Here is a 20,080-nt window from a genome sequence, read left to right on the forward strand (position 1 = left end):
TTGAGCTTGTAGTGTCCAGCTGTTTCCTGGAACCCCACTCCCCTACAGCACTGTCACCTTCTTGGTTTCTATGAAGGAGTTAAGACCAAGCTATCAGTTGCTTCTAGGACTCTGCTAAACTACTCCTCCACCAGTCTTGGGGCTTCTGACCTGTAGGGCAAACAACCTTGAGTCAAAGGGCTACCAAGGACTCTACAGATGTCCCCTAAAAGGGGGGAAGTTAAATACTCAGGCAGGAGGAAAATACACCAAGTAAAATCTCAGTAAATGAGCAACTGTCCCTGAAATGGTAAAGTGAGAGAAACATGGATGGTCTAGAGTTCCTGCTTAATAGAAGGGTAGGCAGAACACTTTTTGTTCAGTTATTTATTAAAAAAATTTTTTTTAAGTTTATTTATTTGAGAGAGAGAGAGAGAGAGAGAGATACAGCACAGTGGGGGAGGGGCAGAGCAAGAGGGAGACACAGAATGTGAAGCAGGCTCCCGGCTCTGAGCTGTCAGCACAGAGCCTGACGTGGGGCCCGAACCCACGAGCTGTGAGATCATGACCTGAGCCGAAGTCGGACACCTAATTGGCGGAGCCACCCAGGCGTCCTTCAGTTGTTTATTTTAATTATACTGCTAGAATATTCTACAATGCCAGATTCCATTTTGTTGCTTTCATAATCTAAATATATGAATGAAATAAGCATCATGGTTCTGAAAGCTGTGATACGGAGGTAAAGAGAAGGAGTTGCACCACCTGCAGAATTAGCTGTGAGTTGTCATTTTCCTCTTTAATTTGTATTAGTTGCCTGTGTTTTGGGTTTGTTTTATTTTTTGTAATTACACTTTTTATGACCAGAACACTCTGATTAGGAATCCTGCTGAAGTAAACTTTCCATGACTGAGTCATCAAAGGAGAAGACATGCTTCCCAATGCCAAATTCCTTTAGAAATCTCCATGTCTGGTGTAAATTGCCCCTTGCCATAGTATATAAAACAAATTAAAATTTTAATTTTAATGAAAGAGGATCATAATGGCATGGTGAATTTCATGATGAAGGATCATGTCAAGTGTTATGGGTTTTTTTCCCCAAATCTTTCAAAATTGAGATTCTGGGTTGCTCCATTTCTTTCTTTCCTTTTTTTTTTTTTTAAAGTACTTTATTGCCTACGATTGGCAAAGAAAAAGCTGTATATATTTAATGTATACAAGTTGATGAGTTTAGAGATAAGTATACATCTTTGAAGCCTCCCTGCAGTCTATGCCATAAATCTAACCATCACCCCCCCAAATTTTCATCCTGCCATCAGCAGCAGCAGCATCTGTGATAGAAATGGGGTGGCTAAATTTCTCACCACACTATGACCATGTGAGCTGGTGAAAGCAGTAATTATTCACATTACAAAAAAATGTTACTAATTTCACAAAGCAGTTATCTAAGGATTAAGATAACCTTTATGTTACAATGCTTGATTTGTAAACATTGCTATTTTATTCACCTATTTAGGTGATGTGAAGTATTGCACACCTACACTGAAAACCAGAAATGTGTTGGGGTTATTCAGGGTGTTACTTTTGTTGTGTGCAGGATAAGGTAAAACAGTCAAATGCCAACTGGATAGATTGAACATTAAAATATAAATGTATAAACAGGGCGCCTGGGTGGCTCAGTCGATTAAGCATCTGACTTCCGCACAGGTCATGACCTCCGGTTTGTGAGTTCGAGCCCCACGTCGGGCTCTGTGCTGACAGCTCAGAGCCTGGAGCCTGCTACATATTCTGTGTCTCCCTCTCTCTCTCTGCCCTTCCCTTGCTTGTGCTCTGTCTGTCTCTCTCTCTCTCAAAAATAAATACAAACATTAAAAAAATAAAAAAAATAAATATAAATGTATGCACATTTTATCTGCACACATTTGAAGACCTTTTTATTTTTATTTTAATAGAAGGTCAGTTGTGTTTTATAGTCAACAACCCAATAAACCCAAATCTCATTACCTAAGCCCTAAGTTGGAGCATATTAGTTAAAGGAAAAAAAAAGGAAAATTCATCTACGTGATCTAATTTTACTCCTAAATTTTTCTGTAGACGTATTAAAACCCGTGTCTACATCTTTATTTTGTGCTTCCTCCTCTCCCCACTTCTCCAGAGGATTACATAAATTATTGAGTTAAAGCAGATTTAGCCAAAACTGGCAGTTTTGCTCTTAAAAGTCAATACATGAATTTGCACACACAGTAGATGAGTTGTGACTCTAACAAAGTCTCTAGTACAATCTTGTGAGTTTGTGTGCATTTAAAAAAATCACTGATAGATGATGCTTTTTTTTATATTTGATTGTGAACACTTACATCTTAAAATTACACAGACGTTATCTTAAAAGCATCAACATCACTTCAGATATGATTCTCAGGATGCTTCTGATTCTCTGCCATGTTCTTTTGCCTGGGAACACTCAGCTAAGCCCCATTGGAGCTGGGCTTCTCTGAGTTCTGAGATGGGAGAATGAGACCACTTGTTTTTGTTCTCATGGGTAAAATTTCCTTTTATTTTCAGCTAAATAGAGCTATCATCACTGGAGAGTGAAATCCCACTGTTAATATTTCAGAAACCAAGTCAGTTTCTGAGTGTAAAATATACATGTTTTTCTTTTGAAAAGTAAAACACTCAGCAAAAACAGGTCAATAAACACTGAAAGATCTTTTTAATGACAATGCTTTGATATTCATTGCTGAAAAATGTTCCTGTAAATTCACCCTCTTACAGACTGCAGAGTTAAGATTAGCTTTATGCTAAAAGTGAACTTTTTTTTTATATTTTGGTTTGGGGCCATAATCAATAATTAATATCTTAGTGGAGCTTTTTATATTTTTATTTTTGAGTACTTCCTTAATTTTGAACAAAATTTATGACCATTTGAAAGAAACATACTTGGTGAATATTTTCATTAGTCTCCTATTTCAATCCGTGGCCTAATTAAATGTTGCTTAAAGTAAATATACTCTTATACAAAATTTATTAATTAATGCATCCTAATTAAAGCACTTGACTCTGACTACTAAGAACATCACATGTGTTCATGTAGGTGAAATTTCCTTCCAAATGTAAATCTATCTTTAAATTACTTCAAAACAGAATAAAAATGGGCAAAACTGCAAGAACCTATAAACTATCTGTTAACCAGAAACTTATTCATTTATCTCTAAACTTATCTGCCCTAAAAAGGGGGAGTTTTTAAAATGTCACCCCCTAACTCTAGTGAAATAGGCCCCGGATGTCTTTTGTTTGAAAATTCTAGTCTAGTTAATAGTTTGAATGAATTCTCTCATTCAGGGCTCAGTTTGGAAGCTAAACCATGTCATCTAGACTAATCTCAAAAATTGTGTCATGTGCCAGAAAAATAAAAACACCATTCCTAGAACCTCTTGATAAAATCCTTAACCAGAAGAGCCTTCTCCTAGCCCTTTGCATTGTTTTTTCAATGAGACAAAACCAAATTCATTGCCCTTTCATTACTCACTCTAGTCCTCTATAACTGGAGTATACAGAAGATTTTTGTGCCTTCAACCTTCTTGCTATCTTTAGTTTGACCCTTATTCAGTGGGAAAGCAACAAACTCTCTTTTCCAAAACCCTAAAATCTTATAGCCAAAAAGGAATACAAGAGAGTATAGATTTGTGAAAGCCTCGCAAAGTAGAAATGTGAAGTGGTATAGAATTAATCATGGAAACCAGAACGGAGCAGCCTTTTGGAGAGTAGAAAAAAAAAGACCTATTTGGTGACTAAGTTGGCTTGCAGGTGCGGGCCCCCAGCCCCAGGGGAATGTCATGATTTACAGCCTGTTGACATCTCCAGACAGACAGGAAGCCAATGAACCGTATTTAAGTGTGCATTTTGGGACTAGCTGACTCTACCTTAGGCAGCTTGAAGTATTTAAAAGCCAATATAAGCAGAGATTTGGAGCTTAGTGTTGATTTTCTATGTTCAGTGGCAGAGCTAATTTTCAACATTCCCAGATAAAGAAAAGCCTCCAGGGCAAGGTTTTCTACATAAGACTTTGTTACCAACTTCATTCAAACTAAGTCTACTTTGTATCGGATACGGTGAAGGCTGTTGTTACTCTAGTAACATATTTTTTATTATTTTTCTTTGAAAAAAAAGAGAGAGAGAGAGAGGGAGGGAGGGAGGAAAGGAAGAAAGGGAAAAGAGGAAGGGAGGAAGGAAGGAAGAAAGAGAGAAAGAGAAAGAAAGAAAGAAAGCAAGAAAGAAAGAAAAAGAAAGAAAGAAAGAAAAGAAAGAAAGAAAGAAAAAATTATGCAGCCTATTCCTGAAAGGTGGCCTGATTCCACCAACAATTACAAATGAAATCATATTTTCCAATTGGCTTAATTTGTACTTTGAAATATGATGCTTTTACTTATGACTGACTTTTAATTGGCTGCGAATTCTAGTGTGTTAAATTCCTCTAGCTTCACTGCCCAGTTTGTGTTATTCTCTTAGGAACATTAAAACATAACACAATTTTATGCCTTGATGGACTAAGAATTCAAAGAAATCCAGGGAGATTAAAAAGGGTGAGGTAGTAGCAAAGCTGAATTTATAACTTGCTGTGTGACACTCCAGCACTGAGATATTTTCTGCTGTTGAAACTGGTATAAAGAAAGCCTGTAATTAGTTCTTTTGTAAAGGATACAAACAATAGTAATAATATAAACAGTAGTGATAATACTACTTTACATCTTAGTATTCAGGCTGTTACATTATTTCATCTGGTGGTGTAATATATTTTTCAAAAGCTTTGCCCAAAGTACCTTAGTGCTGCAGTTTCCTAGTGGTACAACCTTTGATATGTCAATTACCAACACATTTTCAGAGGCTATGCCATGTATTAGACCCTGTACCGAGCATATAATGGATACTCCTTTAAAATTCCTTCTAACATTATTAAAACTCAGGAGTCAGAATTTCCATTTTCCATTGAACTTAAAAGGAGCCTCAGAAATAATGTACGTCAAGATGCCCAAATGTGCTGGATACATTAAAGATGGTCAGCAGTAGTTGTTTTTCCAGCATTCTCCCTCCCTCCCTGCACTGTTCCATAGGACCTCTAGGGCAGGCCATTTTCATTTCTACTTTCCTGATAGAAAACAGACTTCCAGAGGTTAAGTGACTTGCTAAATTTAAAGAATAGGTCAATGGCACAGTTAGCTCAAGACTACCTCAGGGAAAAATGATACACAAATCTCCACGTGAGTGTTGTTGGTACTTGTCAACAGTAATGAGATGCTGGGTTGGGTTCAGTGTAATTAATGAAGTAGCAGAAAGGAAAAACAAAAGATGTATTTGGGTTGGTTTTGGACGGGGTTTTAAATCTGGAAAAACTTTTGGTAAATCATTTCTATGCACTTACTATTGACATGTTTTATTACAATGATAGGCAATTAAAGATCCAGAATAATGAAACCACATTCATATTTGGAACCCCAATCATTGTTATATGACACTATGAGGTTTTTATTTTCCATTCACATAGTAGCCATCGAGTACCTGCTGTGTGCCAAGATCTATGCCAGCTCCTGGGGTTGCTGTGAATCAGACTGTGGGCTCCACTGTTACAGATTTGCGGGCTACTGCATGCTGTCCTTATGCCCCATGAACTGAATAATATATGTAAAACATTAAAAATGCAGTAAATGGTGCCTAGGTCTTTTAGCTAATGATTTATGTAACTAAAAATTGTTATGTTCATTAGAGACATTTCCCCAAACGGCTATTGTTCGGTTGAGTTGTGGCAGCTTAAACTGTTTTGTACTAAATTCCAGGTTTTCAGCTTTCAAAGAGCCTCTGACACATCATACATCCTCAGCCTCTAAATTCTGAAAAAAATCAGAAATTGAAATAAGAGCGTTGCAAATGGAACATCAAATAGCACCTTTATTACTGATAAGATCCATGTTGACAGGCATGCTCAGCATCTTTAACTGACCTCCAGAAGTTGGCCAGTTTAACTACCTAATTACAAAGATGAGTCAGGGTGGAGTTTTCTTTAAAAAAATTTTTTTTTAATGTTTATTTATTTTTGAGAGAGAGACAGAGTGTGAGTGGGGGAGGAGCAGAGAGAGAGGGAGACACAGAATCCGAAGCAGGCTCCAGGCTCTGAGCTGTCAGCACAGAGCCCGACATGGGGTTCGAACTCATGAATCTCAAGATCATGACCTGAGCTGAAGTCGGACACTTACCGACTGAGCCACCCAAGTGCCCCAAAGTGGAGTTTTCCAATGGGGCCTTTTTGAAGGCAGCCTCTTCCCTAGAAGAAGGGGGAACTGAGTCAAGCGTGCTCAGTTGATTCTTAGATTTTACAATTTGATAAATTCCTTCATCTTGATGGAGAAGAGTGAGTAATGAAAGAGAGAGGCCAGGAATTAAACTAACTGAACACCCTTAACAGAACAAAACATCGAGAGTGGAGAAATTGCTTCCTTTACAAGTATGTACTGAACACATGTGATGATGTTAGTTAAGGTAACAAGCTGTTAGAACAGGACAATAATCTAAGCTTTTGGATTTAATGATCTTTTTAATAGACTATTCATACTAAAGTAGTAGACATACCTTCTACATAGTCTCTCTATATAGATTATTTACTTTGTAGGTTATTAGTAACCAATTTTTTAATATTTCCAAGGGACTTTTTCCTCTTCTTTCTTTCTTTTTTTCTCTCCTTTTTCCCCCCTCTCCTTTCCTCTCCATGTAATCACCTGATTAAAATCCCAGAGAAAAAGAGGCTCAGCCCTGCACTCAAAAAACTTGGATTTTCTTGTCTTGCTCCTAGCTAGTTCTGTACCCTGTCTGGATTGTTATTCTGTAAAAATGTAAGAGTATAACGAGATGATCTCAAAGGTCCTTCACAACTCCCAAATTCTGGAATTATCTTTGGTCTTCTCCACCTAAATAAACTGATACGCATCTAAGAAACCAAACCAATTTTAAATTTAGCCTAAGAAAAATATAATTATGGGAGATAAGAATGCTGATAACAACTACATCTCTTTTTTCCTTGAACTCCTATGGCACTGATAATTTATAACACAGAATTTTTAATATATTATTATTCTAAATTGCTACTCTATTTCCTCCCTATTCATTTTCTTTCACCATACCCCTATATATGCCTTCATTATGTTGTTTTTAATTTTTTTGTTTATTTATTTTGAGAGACATTTATTTTGAGAGACAGCACAAGTGAGGGAGGGGCAGGGAGAGAGGGAGACAGAATCCCAAGCAGGCTCCACACTGTTAGCACAGAGCCTGATACAGGGCTCCATCCCACGCCTGTGAGATCATGACCTGAGCCAAAACCAAGAGTCAGACGCTTAGCTGACTGAGCCCCCCAGATGTCCCTGTTTTTTAAATTTTATTAAATATTACTTTGTTTTATTTTTGAGAGAGAGAGAGCCAGAGAGCCAGAGAGAGACAGAGCATGAGCGGGGGAGGGACAGAGAGAGGGAGACACAGAATGTGAAGCAGGCTCCAGGCTCTGAGCTGTCAGCACAGAGCCCGATACTGGGCTCGAACTCATGAACCATGAGATTATGACCTGAGCCAAAGTCAGACACTTAACCAAATGAGCCACCCAAGTGCTCCTCCTTGTGTTGTTTTTAAGAGTATAACATATGACACAGTATAACCCATAGTTCTGGGCTCATAGGAGTTGTACAATTAGCAGCGAATAAGGATGTTTACCTTGGGGATTGCTATTTTTGTCTTTAACAAGTTTGTGTTCAAAATAGAAATTCAGTTATAACATTAATCTCAAAGCTAGTAAATCTAAAAGCTGAAGACGAAACTTTACATGCTAATTCATGTTATTGCCTCAATATATTACATGGGGTATTTTTATTCTTAATATGTCAGATGTCTATTAGTGTGTGTGTACACATATCTAAACATAAGTGTGTATGTGTGTGTATCTTTATTTACAGACCCATATCTTCAAAACACACATCTATAGATGCATATATCTAAATCAGATATATGTGTTTTTTCCTGCTTTAAAGGATGCCAATTTAAGAACTTACCATTTCAATGCCAGAGAAAGTTAGTTTTAAAGTCAGCAATTTGGTCCTATGCAGTTCATGATCAAACGTAACATATGGCAAGTCTATCTTTATAAGTTATGCATGTGTATTGATCTGGTGTCTTTTAAAAGGTATGGTGTGGAACCTCCTGGTTTGATAAAATTGGAAAAAGAGATTGAACAAGAAGAAACACTTTCTGCCCCTTCTCCTTCACCTTCTCCTTCATCAAAGTCTTCTGGAAAAAAGAGTACGGGGAACTTACTGGATGATGCAGTAAGTAGAATTGGTTGGACTTCTTACTAGCACTTTGTCTTTTTTGAACTTCAGAACTCATTCTGTATAATTTCTTATCAGTCTAACCTTTGAAATTCATTTTGAAATCCTATGAAAAAGTTTGTAGTCCTACAACAGTTGAAGTAGCTAATCTGTGATTCAAAACTGAGCCAGTCATTTGCAATAAAGTATCACTTAATTCTACTGAGCAGTAGCTAAAATTTTAGGCTAATTAAGTTGGCTTCCTAAAAGTTACCTTTACAAACAGTTCAACGTTGATAGTTTTGGTTCACGGTTCTTCATTTCACAGATAAGGAGCCTGAGGCATGAGATCTTGAGCTTTGTTAAAGAAGAGAACACAAACATACCACAGGGAACATAATGGCCCTTTGGTGCCTGCCTGCTAAGGGTCAGGATCCATCATTGTTTTTCAAGTGCTGTTGTTATCAGAGGATGCGTTTCTTGTTGAAGAAGCTGAAACTTTGGGGTTGAATCATCTGCTGAGGGGAGAGGAGCTTAGATCCCAACCTGGTTTTGCGAACTGTCTGGGGTCCCCACCCTTCTACTTAGCAAAGTCCCAGAGTCACAGTCTTTGGCAGATTAGGGAATAGTTTCATTATACCCTCATAATCACACAAAACAGATTCTGGGAGTAACAGCAAACTGGATGAATTAAAATGCTCTGGCTACCTCTGTTGTCTGTTAAAAGTAGCTTTTGGTTATAGGAAGCGTGTTTGATGATGTGCAAGCATTCATCTCCCAGCACATCTAATTTGAGTGCAAATCTAAAAAGTACTGATGCAACTTTTCAAAAAACTGGTTACCTTAGGGATGTGAGACTGAAGTATGTCTCCGACATGGGCAAAGTCCTTAGAAACTAGCAACAACCATAACACCAGTTATGTGGGCTAGGCAGGACTGCAAAGCAGTGCTGGCCCATAGCTTGGTTTCCTTCTCTAGGGTCTGAGCTGCAAAGAGCTGGGAAAATGGCTGACTGACACTATAGGCTGCAGACACATTGCCTCATCTTTTGCTTTTCCCCATGTGACACAATGGCCTATATTGCAGATTCAGATAAGCAGAAGTGCAACAGTTTGACAGATTGAGAATTTCCATTTCTAAGGGCAACAAGCTTCACCTTAGCTTGTCAGGGTATCTTAGCCAATACCAATTTAATTGAGTTTTCTTTGTTCAATCCACTCAGGAATTAAAGACTAAGCAGGGCATGTTAATACAATGCCATCTAAAAGGATTTTATAACCACAGGACTGTTTCTAGGTTTGGTCACATGCCTTGCTTGCTTCTCATAATTATCATTTTTATTAGAAATAAAGGAAATTAAATAAAATATTGTATTAATAGTAGATAATGGTGTGTTATTTATAAAATGATGAGAACATTTTTTTTCCTTTCCTAGCTATACTTCTTGGATTCAACTTATTTTAGAATAAGATGTTCCTTTAGTCTTTCTTATAAAGTGTTTCTCTGGGGCTATTGCACTTGGGTTTTTTTTCCCTTTTTGTCTTAGCTGTGACCTCTGTTGACTTCTTCCAGTGCGTTATATGTAGAGTTCTGGCCAAGTCAATGCTTAGACTTTTAATGAGTAAATTTCTGAACCAAATGAATTTTTTTTTTAGTTCTCAAATTATGAGACCACTTTCTGGTGTTTGATACTGTTTTCTGTTCTTATGATTTTCTCCCCTGAACATTATTGCTACCAGAATGATTAGCAAAAAATGTAACTCAGACTTGATTAAAATTATATAGGGGTTCCCTGTGACATTCCAAGGTAATGCCCAAACTCATTTATATGCTACATGAGCCCTCCATGTTCTGGCCCATTTTGTCTTTCCTTGACTTTTTATCCTCTGGACTTATTCTTGCATTCTGATATATCCATTGTAAGCATGTCTGCTAATCCCAAATTTCTAAGGAAATTTTACATTCTGTGTTTTTCCTCACTTGCTTTCCTCACCAGAATTCTGCTTACTCACCCTTTGAATGTTCATTTAAGTACTCTTTCATCTTTTAAAATTCAGTTTGCACAGCCTCCTGTAAACTTTGTTGGCATCTCTTATCCCAGGCAAAATGGACAAATTAGTCCTTGATGCCCCCAAAGTTTTGTGTATATTTAATGAGGGATGTGCCTTATTGGGCATAAATGCCCATTCTTCTCTGGGTGTAATTCTCGTTCTCAGTGACAGGACCATATTTTATTCATCTCTATCACACTGGATAAATTAACAACGTAGGTAAAAAATGTTTAAAAAAGCTTCTGCCTTTTTTCTATTTATGAAGAAAAGCCATGTGTTCTGGGGATATGTGTACTACTCAACCGTGCTGTAGCTTTGCAGAGGGTGGAGACATTGCCACTTGAAGCCATTTACGTGAACCTGGGAGAAGTAGCCAGAAAGGGTCCATTTTTTTCACCAGCTTGTCCAGTGTGTGATCATCCTCATCTTGAGTAGAGGAGAACAATGACAGGAGGGAGAAGGTGGTGCAATAAGTATGAAAGGGACTTTTGAAAAGTTTTGCCAATATTCCAGCTGAGTAGAATGAGATGGGCACTGTCTTTAAGATGGCCAGATTGTCACTCTGTGGTGGTTCTCTCTACTCCAGGCTCTGCTCACTCCACTGCAAACAAAGAAGGGAATTTCAGAAGAGCTTTAAACACCCTTTAACATTTACCAAATGGAGTTTGGGAACATAACCATCTATTTAGTTAAGGGGTTTTAACTGAATGTAGGAAATGTGTAAAGTGGATATTTCTGTATTGTTGCCAGCTAGAATACTATGTTTTAAAAGTCTTTAAACCAGCCTTTCTCAAATAATGTTTAATCAAACACACTGCCAGATGCCCCATGGGGAAAACAATTCTATGGTTATGTTAGTTTGAGAAATGCAGCTTACTACAGTCCCTATCTGGAGTTTGGCAGTGCTCTTTGGCATGTCAAAGGCAGTAGTGAGTTCTATAATACGGTCTTGTTTAATCTGGAATTTTCCAAACTTATTTGGCCACAGGAGTCTCTTACAGTCTCCTTCATGCTACATTGGGGAAATTGCGTTGAAATATTCACATTCTGCTTAAGTGATAGTTTCTCATTGGCGTATTTTATTTCAGGGACAGTGGAACAAAGACAAAAAATAATCTGAGATTCACTAATGGTTTAAATCCGAGCTTCATCTGTCAAATAGATAGAGTTCCTATGGCAACTGCTTCACTGTATGTAAGGCATATATAGCCATTGGGGAGTTGAAAGTCATGAACTGCAGAATGCACTGTAGAATAAGGTATAAGATAGAAATTGCTTGCAAAGTTCCTGTGTTTATTTAATAATATTGGCTATTTTTACTCTGGAGAAGTTATTATTTTACTAAAAAAAAAGGAAAGGAAGGAGAAGAAAGACGGGGAGCAAAAGAAGAAAAAAGCGGGGAGAGGGAAGAGAAAAGAGTAAAGAAAAAGAAAGAGAAGCTGACCTGTGCTAAGATATCATATTCCAATGAACAGTTCCAGCAATAACTGCCAGTTTGAAACTTTCAATGTTTCCTCACATTTCTTTTGAGAAATTGTGGAAAATTGAAAAAAAAAATTGGTGACCTTTATGCAGATAATCCGTGCCACCTTCTTTAATCAAGATATCATCAGAGAAACACAGTGGAGTCCATTCAGATGAATATATTCTCCAGATGTCCTGATAGAGGGAATCAGCTGTGATAAAACAGTGGGGTTAGGTTGAGTTCTCTGTTTGCCTTCCCTCATGGTGAGCGCATTCCCACACAATGAATTGAATACAGTTCTAAGAAACCATTCTTACTTTCTTCCTCTTCTCCATCAACTTCCTCAGTCTGGGGATGAGAGATAGTATAATTCTGAGTAATCAGGCTCCTCTTGAAATCCTATTTCAGCAGAAAATTGGCTGGGTTCCTGGCCAAAAACAGAACACCTGCCAGACTGACTTATCCCAAGGTAATATTAGAAGCACAGATGTCATCAGTAACTGTTGACTTAACAATATATTTCCACTACCCACAGTCTGGCCTTGTCTCTTCCATTTCTGCCTCCACCCCTCACACAACTACAAAAAAGCCCTTGGTTTTAAAAAAACAAGTCCATTTTCAAAGCTAGGAAGGCATTGGAGAAGGGCAGGTCACTTGAGAAAATGTTCCTTGTGTTTTACTTCATTTCATCCCAATAGTTTCTTTGTTTTGTATAAGAGCATTTCAAGGCGGAAATACTTTCCATATATAATTGTGATTGTATTGTCTTAGCAGAGGAACCACTTGGACACCAGTCTACTGTTTTGTCCAGTTACTATGTGGCAGTGAAGCTGTGTCAAGTATGGCTCTCCTAAAGTTTGGGCCATGTGTTTTTACAATGCTTACTGCCTGATTTTCTTCTGGATGGCCAAAGTCCTTCTCCCTCCCTCCCTTCTTTTCATCTCTCCCTTCTTTCCTTCCTTCCTTTCTTACGGAAGCCCTTATTGGGGTGAAAAGTTATGGTATAAATTAGTAGTGGTATAAATTCAACATAATTTATATATAGTTGTACTATGTATACATCTTTATTTTAAACACATTTTAAGAAACATGTATAGAAAGAGATACACATAGAGGGACTCTGAAAACAGCCTACGTTCATTGACACCTCCATACCCCAGAATGTGGTTCCTCATTATGGAAGGGAATGACACTTGTATTACCCAATTTTTGTACTTCTTGTTCGATAATTTCCATCTTGTTCAAGAATATCCCTTCAAAAAAAATCCCGAGGGGCAGAATTCTCTTAATACTGGGGTGGGTGGGTGTATATAGCTGTGAGCCAAGTTTTATACAGTACAAAAAATTCATAACTCAAAGACATGGGCCCAATCACTAACTTAATGATTGTTAGGTAGCTTCCTCATTTTTCAGTGAAAACCATTTCTACTATTCTTTGAATCCAGTCTTGATTTATTGCATTAATTTCCCCCTGTGTCCTATATAGGTACATGTCTTATTTACCATTCATTTATTATTCAATATGCATTTATTGAACACATATTCCATTAAGGCATCATGCTTTATTTCAAGAAGTTAAAACTGTAATGAGATATTATCTTAACCCAATGTAACTCACAATCAAGCAAAGAGACATTAAGGTTAACCAATAACTGAGACACAATTTGCTATGGTAAAAATAAGTACCAAGAGTTATAGGTTTGTATGTTGGTAAAATCAGGGATTCTGGAGGGGGCTGATGAAAACATTCATCCTGAGGTTGATTCTCTTTCCCTCAGCAATAGTCTTAATTCTTTATAGGTCTTCACTGAGGCATATTGTATAGTTCTTAAGGTAAGTTTTGCTTCAGGATTCCTCCACCCTTTCTAGTTTTCCCTCTAGTGTCTTATGCTTCCATTCTTTCTAAAACCTCTCTTTTTCTAGGGAAACCAAGTTGTTTGAGTCCTTCACACCAACGTGCACGTGTGTTCGTGTGTCACTCTTCCCGTGGTTTTTACCTAGTGGAAGGCTGATTAAAGTCAGACATTGAGTTGAGGGACTATTTGAGTTTCTTTAATGAAAAAACTCCTGGGGCACCTCTGTGGCTCAGTCAGTTAGGTGTCTGACTCTTGGTTTTGGCTCAGGTCATGATCTCATAGTTCTTGAGTTCAACCCTTGCATTGGGCTCTGTACTGTCTGTACTGTCTGCTTGGGATTTTCTCTCTCTCCCTCTCTCTCTGACCCTCCCTTGCTTGTACTCTTTCTCTCTCAAAATAAATAAATGTAAAATGACAAAGCTCCAGGAACCATATCTTTGTGGTAGAAAGAATTTGGGTGAGGGGAGCCTGAGTGAATTCCTTTAGGATCTAAATTTGTTCTATCTAGCTTCTCAAATGCAGGCGGCACATGGCAGCCTTTCTTTTCTTTCTTCCATGGTGACCTTGGCTCAAAACACAGGAAATTATTGTTCTGGTTTGTTTGTTCGGTTGGTTAGTTGGAGAGAGGACAGTTATGAGATACAGCATGGCATCTTCCCAGTCAAGGAAAACATAAGTATAAACTTGTTCCTAAAATCTTGGACTATCCAGGGGCACCTGCGTGGCTCAGTTGGTTAAGCATCTGGCTTCGGCTCAGGTGATGATCTCACAGTTCGTGAGTTCGAGCCCCGCATTGGGCTCTGTGCAGACAGCTCAGAGCCTGAAGCCTGCTTCACATTGTGTGTCTTCCTCTCTCTCTGCCCCTCCCCTGCTCATGCTCTGTCTGTCTCTCTCTCTCTCAAAAATAAACATTAAAAAAAAATTTTTTTAAATCATGGACTATCCATTATCATCTAAGAGCCACAACTGTTTATAAGTGTTATGTGCATATCACTTAGATTATGTATTTTTTAAAGAGTAGTGAGATAGAGAAAATAGAGATGGACTCCGATATTCAGACATGAATTCTATAACATGTAAATTGTAAGATACTGCCACACAAATAGGTTTTGGTAGGTGAGGTTTACTGAGGTGGAGTGAATTTCTGGGTGACTCTGGGTGAAATAGAGACAACTTCCTAAAGGAAATCTTAGAGTTCAAAATAATATGAAACAATGGGTTCATTTTTAAAAAATAATAATTTAATTCTCACTTATTTTTAAAATGGTAAAATTAATATCATCACAATTATAGTAAGGAAATTTTACTCTGTTAGCATACATTCTGTTCTAGCTTTCAATCTGTTTATCTTGGCAACCGGATGTACACTATCTTTTTAATTCTCCCCAGTGAGAACCTTACTCATTATTCCTCCATGGCAAGGGATTTGCTCATCATTATCCTCCAGCATCATTATTATTGTCATCATCCAACTTATGCCTTAGTGCACTTATTTGGCCTTCAGAAAATGCCTTCAGGGCCTGACTTTTACATAGTTAGGGTGTAATGTGATATTTCTGTGCTCATATCATGTCCATAGTTTAATATAGAACAAATTTGAAAACATTAATGGTCCAGGGCCTTTGAACCCATGGAACAAATCGATCTAAATGGAACCTGATTAAGGAAAATGAACTTGCTTGCTTTTCTCTTTCAGGTGAAGCGAATTTCTGAAGATCCTCCTTGCAAATGCCCGAATAAATTCTGTGTGGAGAGGCTCTCCCAAGGAAGATACCGAGTGGGAGAAAAGATCCTCTTCATTAGGGTAAAGTTTTACTTTTTACTTGGTATCTTGTCCTTTATGAGAATATTCAGGGCTGGAGTTGGTGGTTATAGGGGAAATATGACCTGTAACTAAGCAAGAACTTCCCTTATGGTGTTTACAGTTGGATTGGAAGATACCAGGTATGAACATGTTTTTAAATGTATTATACATAATTACTACTGAGGGCTAAATAAATAGAACTATCTTTCTCTTTTTACATAGATACAAACACACACACCAAACAAATCATAGAGATCGAGTAGAATGAGAAAAAGAAAAATCAAATTCCTTTTCTGTTTACACATTTAGTTACAAAGGAACTAACCCCCACCACCACCACTATCCACCGACCTCCACCTCCCATCCCCATGGGAAACAGGAATAGTGTTCTGTCCTAGTCTTCCATAGTCCAAGTTTAGGACATGATCATCCTATTGGTTCTGGTAACTTTCAAATGATTTGAACATGATTTGGGTTCAGAAGTTTGGGTAATGAACCAGAGCGAGAAGAATGAAAGCTCATTCCAATGGCATGGTTAAATAGTGACCGCCATTTCTCACTTAGTGTTCTGGGTTAGAATAAAGAAACGTGGATGTGTGCCAATGAATGTTCTGGTGGTCTCTGTCCGTTTTACAATCATTTACAATCATTAATGTCCTTTTTACTAATGAAAAATCTGACTAGATACCACAAGAGGTTTTAGGCTGTTACTAGGGGCTCAAAGTAACATTTCATGCCTTTCATTTGATCTGTTTTGTTAATAATCAAAATCATTTAATCTCAGAATAAGTTTGTGACTTTTCCTAAGACCAAGATTCTTCTTTTCAAAAACGAGGAGATGAAAATATAGTACTGACCTATACCTAGAAATCTGCAATTCATAAGTATTTTTCTACCATATTTTTTAGTCATTTCCTAAAGAACAGAGGTTATGATTCAGAGGAACTGTATTCTCTCATATGAATAAGTTGAAGTATCTTGCTTGTTATTCTGTTTTGTAGAGCAGAATGAATGTGTACATCAAGTACCATCAATGAAAATTCCTAACAATACTCAAAGTCAGTGATGACCCAGTAGCAATTTTGTCACTGTAAAGTTTTCTTAATTTCAACTTTTGACTGAAAATTATTCACGTGAGAATTTTTTAAGGCTCTACAGCATATAATTAGAAGAAAAGTTTAATCATAATTCGTCCTCAAAAATAATGTCAATCATTTTGTATTTTAATCTAATTTTAGAGCCATGTTATTGATTTTTTAAAAAACTTCCAGCTAATAATTGCTATTTGCTTTGTAATGGCAATGAAAAAAATATAATGATATGTGACCATTAGAGGTTTGAGAACAAATCTGCAAGAATGTCCTCACCCAGATAGATGGTTGCCTTAGTAATTGCTTATTGTTCTCTAATTCCTTATTACAAAGATTACATACATGTTTATTTTTGCCAAGCTGCCTTCTTTTGCTTTAGTACATTAAAAAACAAGGATTTAGCAAATGTGTTTACATTTGACTAGGTTGATCTTTCTCAATTGAAACTCATGCTTCTTGAGAACATTAGGCCTTAGTGCCTGGAATCAAAACATAGGGCTTCATTTATTTAGAAATGTTAACAAACACATGATCAGTAAATTAGATGCTTTTCCCTATAATGTAACCCAATATCTTTAGGCAAAAATATATATCACATATGTCTATTTCTGTCTGGTCTTCCATATTGAGTCAGTGGTCTGAGAATTTAATACCCACGTTTATAAATAACCTGAATTTATATCATATTGGACAGATAAGGTATTTTTTGATGCTCTGTTTTTGTGTTCAGAAAATGGTTTCCTTTCAAGTGAAATCTTTTCATGGCTTGTTTCTAGAGGTATTGAGATTTGCTTTACTGAAAACAGTTGCCTCCAAGTCCTGAGTGATAGTGTTTGAATTTAATGTCAGTTAACAAAGCAGAACATATCGCACACATTCAGTTTCATGCTTTTGATGTTCCAAGCGCACTAAGAGGGTTAACTGGGATATGGTCATTCCCTGACTGGCCCCGCAAGTTAGGGCATCACTCAGCTAATGACAAGTGCTGTAGAACAGTGTTATAATGACCCGTAGTCCTCCCCTTTCTCTTTTTGCAACGTCCACAGGTAATTTATACTGTTTTTTTTTTTTACAACAGGTTTCACTTTAAAATTGGTCCATTTTTTTTCAAATCCTTTTAAAAGGAAACTTACTATCATTGCATAAATTGGAAACTAAAACTGTTTGCCAAAAAGGAAATTATATTAATATGTATTCATTGAAATTCTTATCCCTCAGCTTGCTAGGAGTCTATTCTCCACCCCACCCCCACCATGGAGTAAGTTGATTTTAAAAACACCCTTCTTCTTGTCTCTGCTTTCCCTTTACCTCCCATTCTGTTGCGTCTAGGAGCTGAAATTTCACATGAAGACTATATCCACCTTTCATTATATGCTGTCTCCCTATTTCTTCTTCTACACTGAATTCATGAGCTAAAAAAGTCTCATTGATGTGTATGCACTTTGGCTAATACTTTTTGATTTGTGGCGCAGACCATATTTAATTGATTGTCATTTTGCACTCACTTATTGTAAGGAGCTGACAGTTACTACTCAAAAATACCTAGGGTATTGGTTTTCAAATGATCAATTAGTTGTTGCTGCTAACATCTTAACTTTAAGTTGCTCTGAACACCAGGATTAAGTACTAAGTGCCTAGAGTCAAAATCTCAAACACACTACGGGGGATTGCCTCCCTGTCCCTGAATTGCGGTTCTGTGGTTTTTATTTTTGCACTTTTAACATGGGCATATTTTAAACTTTGCCGTATCTCTTTTGAGGCTGCAAGGTATGGTCATATTTACTACATTATAAGTCAATACATTTATGCATATTATTATGTAACATGTACAAATGGTGAAATATACATGGTATATTATCATTTATCCCCTAGTGTTCTGTCCATCCTGAGAGCAGCAGTATTTTCATATGGCCATAGTGAACTTGTCCATCCAAAGAGCAATTTAGAGTCATTTAGGTCTGTTAAGACTGTTGACTTAGCATTTACTTAAAGGTAATACAATTGCCAAAACACAGACTTTCTACCCCTTAGAAAGTCATAAATACAAGATTCTCTGAATAAGTTTGTACCTTGTACATTTACTCTTGATCTACGCTTCTCAACATAAGCCAGAGTTAACAAGTTCATTGCTAACTGATTTCAAGGTTTGTTGATAACACCCAGTCACCTTACCTACATATGGTTTTATGATTATTATGTATATGAACGCAGCTTCTCCTTATACATTCAAAAAGATATAATAAGAAAAAATCAGAATGAAAAATACAAGAATGTTTGCACAGTAGAAAGAAAGAGCCCAGAAGACATTTTTGGCAGATGTTGTCTTTGCTAAGCATATGTCTTATCTGTGAGTTTCTAGAAAGCAAGGTATGAATAACTACTTTGCATATCTGGCTATGCATGTGTACTTATGTACACACATCTGTATGCTTATGTGGGCATGTTTGTTTATACACATATATATCTTCATTTAAGGTTGAGAGACTAATGTCTACCCAAATATAAAGAATGTCTGAGATTTTTGACTGTGTCTTTTAGGCAAGCATGCAAGTAGTCCCCTGACAAAGTCACAATGCTCTTGTTTCTAAATGTAAAAACAATTTCTTGAAGCCAGATTTTTGCCTTACATCTTCCAGTGGGTGACATTGTTTTTGAACTATCTGGTGGACAAGCAAGCTAAGTGCTTTCTCTCCTCCGAGGTATTTCAGTTATGTTTCACTGACTTGAAATTGGACAATGATGCCAAAAAGCTCCTTGTTGACTTCTGTGGTGGCAGATATTTGGATGTTACCATTTGGCCATGCTATGTATCTCTGGAATATAAATACATGGATCTGAGGCCTAAAGTTGTGATTTTGAGGATGAGAAACATGCACATTTTCCAGTGTTTTCGTTCATTCAGTTACTTGGTTTCTACACAGGCTTCTAGTATCAAGAAGTCAGGTGCCAATAGAAATCTGTATAAGCTTGTAGGAAGGGTTTTCCGAAATATTTCTTAGATGCCATGAAAATGTACTATTCAATTTGTCAGTCCCAATTCAATGATGATAATATTCTATATAAATGATAGTAACTTTTAAAGTGATCTCCCTGCGGGGTGCATGATTGACTCAGTCAGTAGAGCATGCAACTCTTGATCTTGGAGTCATGAGTTCAAGCCCCATGTTGAGCATAGAGCTTGCTTTTTTAAAAAAAAGAAAGACTACACTAAAAAAAAAAAAAAAAAAAAAAAAAAAAAAAGTGATGTCCCAGATAAGCAGCATTGGCATCATCTAGAAAGTTGGTGGAATCGCAAATTCTTGGGCCTCACCTGGGTGGCAGCTAGCCATCTGTTTTAACAAGCCCTCCGGGTAATTCTGATGTGTGCTGAAACTTGAAACCTCTAATCTAAAGGAAAGAAACCACTACGTGAAGGAAGAGATTTGTTGTACAACAACACAATTAGAAATAATTTGCATGTCTGATGATGGAAAAATATAACCATTCAGATACTAGAAA

General features: G+C 37.2%; 1 protein-coding gene across 2 annotated transcripts in view; it reads left to right on the plus strand.

Annotated features, from left to right (window-relative positions):
- Positions 1-20,080, plus strand: part of GAS2 (growth arrest specific 2) — a 121,726-nt gene that overhangs the window by 56,616 nt on the left and 45,030 nt on the right. For both annotated transcript variants that reach the window (XM_047072360.1, XM_047072359.1), the window contains exons 5-6: positions 8,192-8,333; positions 15,384-15,491. In XM_047072360.1, the coding sequence (XP_046928316.1) occupies positions 8,192-8,333; positions 15,384-15,491 (250 nt within the window). The remainder of the gene's footprint in view (positions 1-8,191; positions 8,334-15,383; positions 15,492-20,080) is intronic.

Source organism: Lynx rufus, unplaced genomic scaffold (assembly GCF_022079265.1).
Source record: "Lynx rufus isolate CCGP_SWC_20201006 ecotype Redwood Valley unplaced genomic scaffold, mLynRuf1.p SCAF_9, whole genome shotgun sequence".
Lineage (NCBI taxonomy): Eukaryota > Metazoa > Chordata > Mammalia > Carnivora > Felidae > Lynx > Lynx rufus.